Genomic DNA, 975 nt, shown 5'->3' with positions numbered 1-975 from the left:
CCCCCCCCCCCCCCCCCACATTGGAGGTCTCCTGTCCTCTTTGGTGTACCTTATAGGTGCCAAATATGCAAGAGTCTTTCTTTGACTTTTTCTGTATGTTTAAAAATGTTGTCAGAGTTAACTATTTTATTGAAAATAAAAATGTTAGTATTCTTTATAAAAATATTTATATTTATATAAAAGAATGAGTTGGTTTGATCTGATAGGTTAAGTCATTAAAGCACAGCCTACTCATTGGTCTGGCTGAGGCGCAGCATTCCCCGCGCATGCGCAGATCCAGTGTAATCGACCTCATGTCCGTGGGAAACGTCGGCTGATAGTTCACGAATGTTCAGCGAGATAATTATCTGTTCTTTATTTTGTTTAATTTGATAAATGTGAAGATGATTCTCACAGTAAAGCCACTTCAAGGAAAAGAGTGTAATGTTCAGGTAAGCGTCGTGAGGAGTTTTGAGGCGCTAATAGGGCTGTTAGCTGCTTTAGCATAGCGCTGTGCTGCCGCTTTGTTTTCATCGTTCTGTTGTGTGTTCTGTTTATTATGTCCATAGATAATGATACATGCGCTTATTTCTGCTGTAGCTCATTAGACATGGTTTACACTCTCCAGTTGTTCTGTCCACGACATACAGTAGTAGCTTGTCACCAAACCTATTAAGTTGCTTACCTATACGAGAACCCTGATTTATTTTTTTTTGTGGTTTTGTCTAATCTAAAACTATAGAAAATCGGTACTTGAAATAAAATAAACATTAACAGCAATTGCCAAAAAAAAGGAAAAACTACACAACCGGTCAAAAAGTTTAGAATAATAACGATTATTTAAAATAAATGATTATAATTTTTAAATCAAGTATTATAATATTATTATATATTAATATAATATTACATTATTATAGTAATATTACAATTTACTATTTTACAGTTTGTTTTCTATTTTGAATATATTTTAAAATGTAATTTATTCCTGTGATGCTG

General features: G+C 33.6%; 1 protein-coding gene across 1 annotated transcript in view; it reads left to right on the top strand.

The window, feature by feature from the left end:
* Nucleotides 1–236: 236 nt before the first annotated feature.
* Nucleotides 237–975, top strand: part of LOC107678422 (ubiquitin-like protein 4A) — a 3,352-nt gene continuing 2,613 nt past the window's right edge. The window contains exon 1 of the mRNA XM_016473676.1: nt 237–431. Within this exon, the coding sequence (XP_016329162.1) occupies nt 384–431 (48 nt within the window). The 5' untranslated portion in view covers nt 237–383. The remainder of the gene's footprint in view (nt 432–975) is intronic.

The sequence above is a fragment of the Sinocyclocheilus anshuiensis genome, unplaced genomic scaffold (genome assembly GCF_001515605.1).
Source record: "Sinocyclocheilus anshuiensis isolate Anshui unplaced genomic scaffold, SAMN03320099.WGS_v1.1 scaffold112, whole genome shotgun sequence".
In the NCBI taxonomy this organism is placed as follows: domain Eukaryota; kingdom Metazoa; phylum Chordata; class Actinopteri; order Cypriniformes; family Cyprinidae; genus Sinocyclocheilus; species Sinocyclocheilus anshuiensis.
This window is presented reverse-complemented; position numbering and strand designations above follow the sequence as displayed.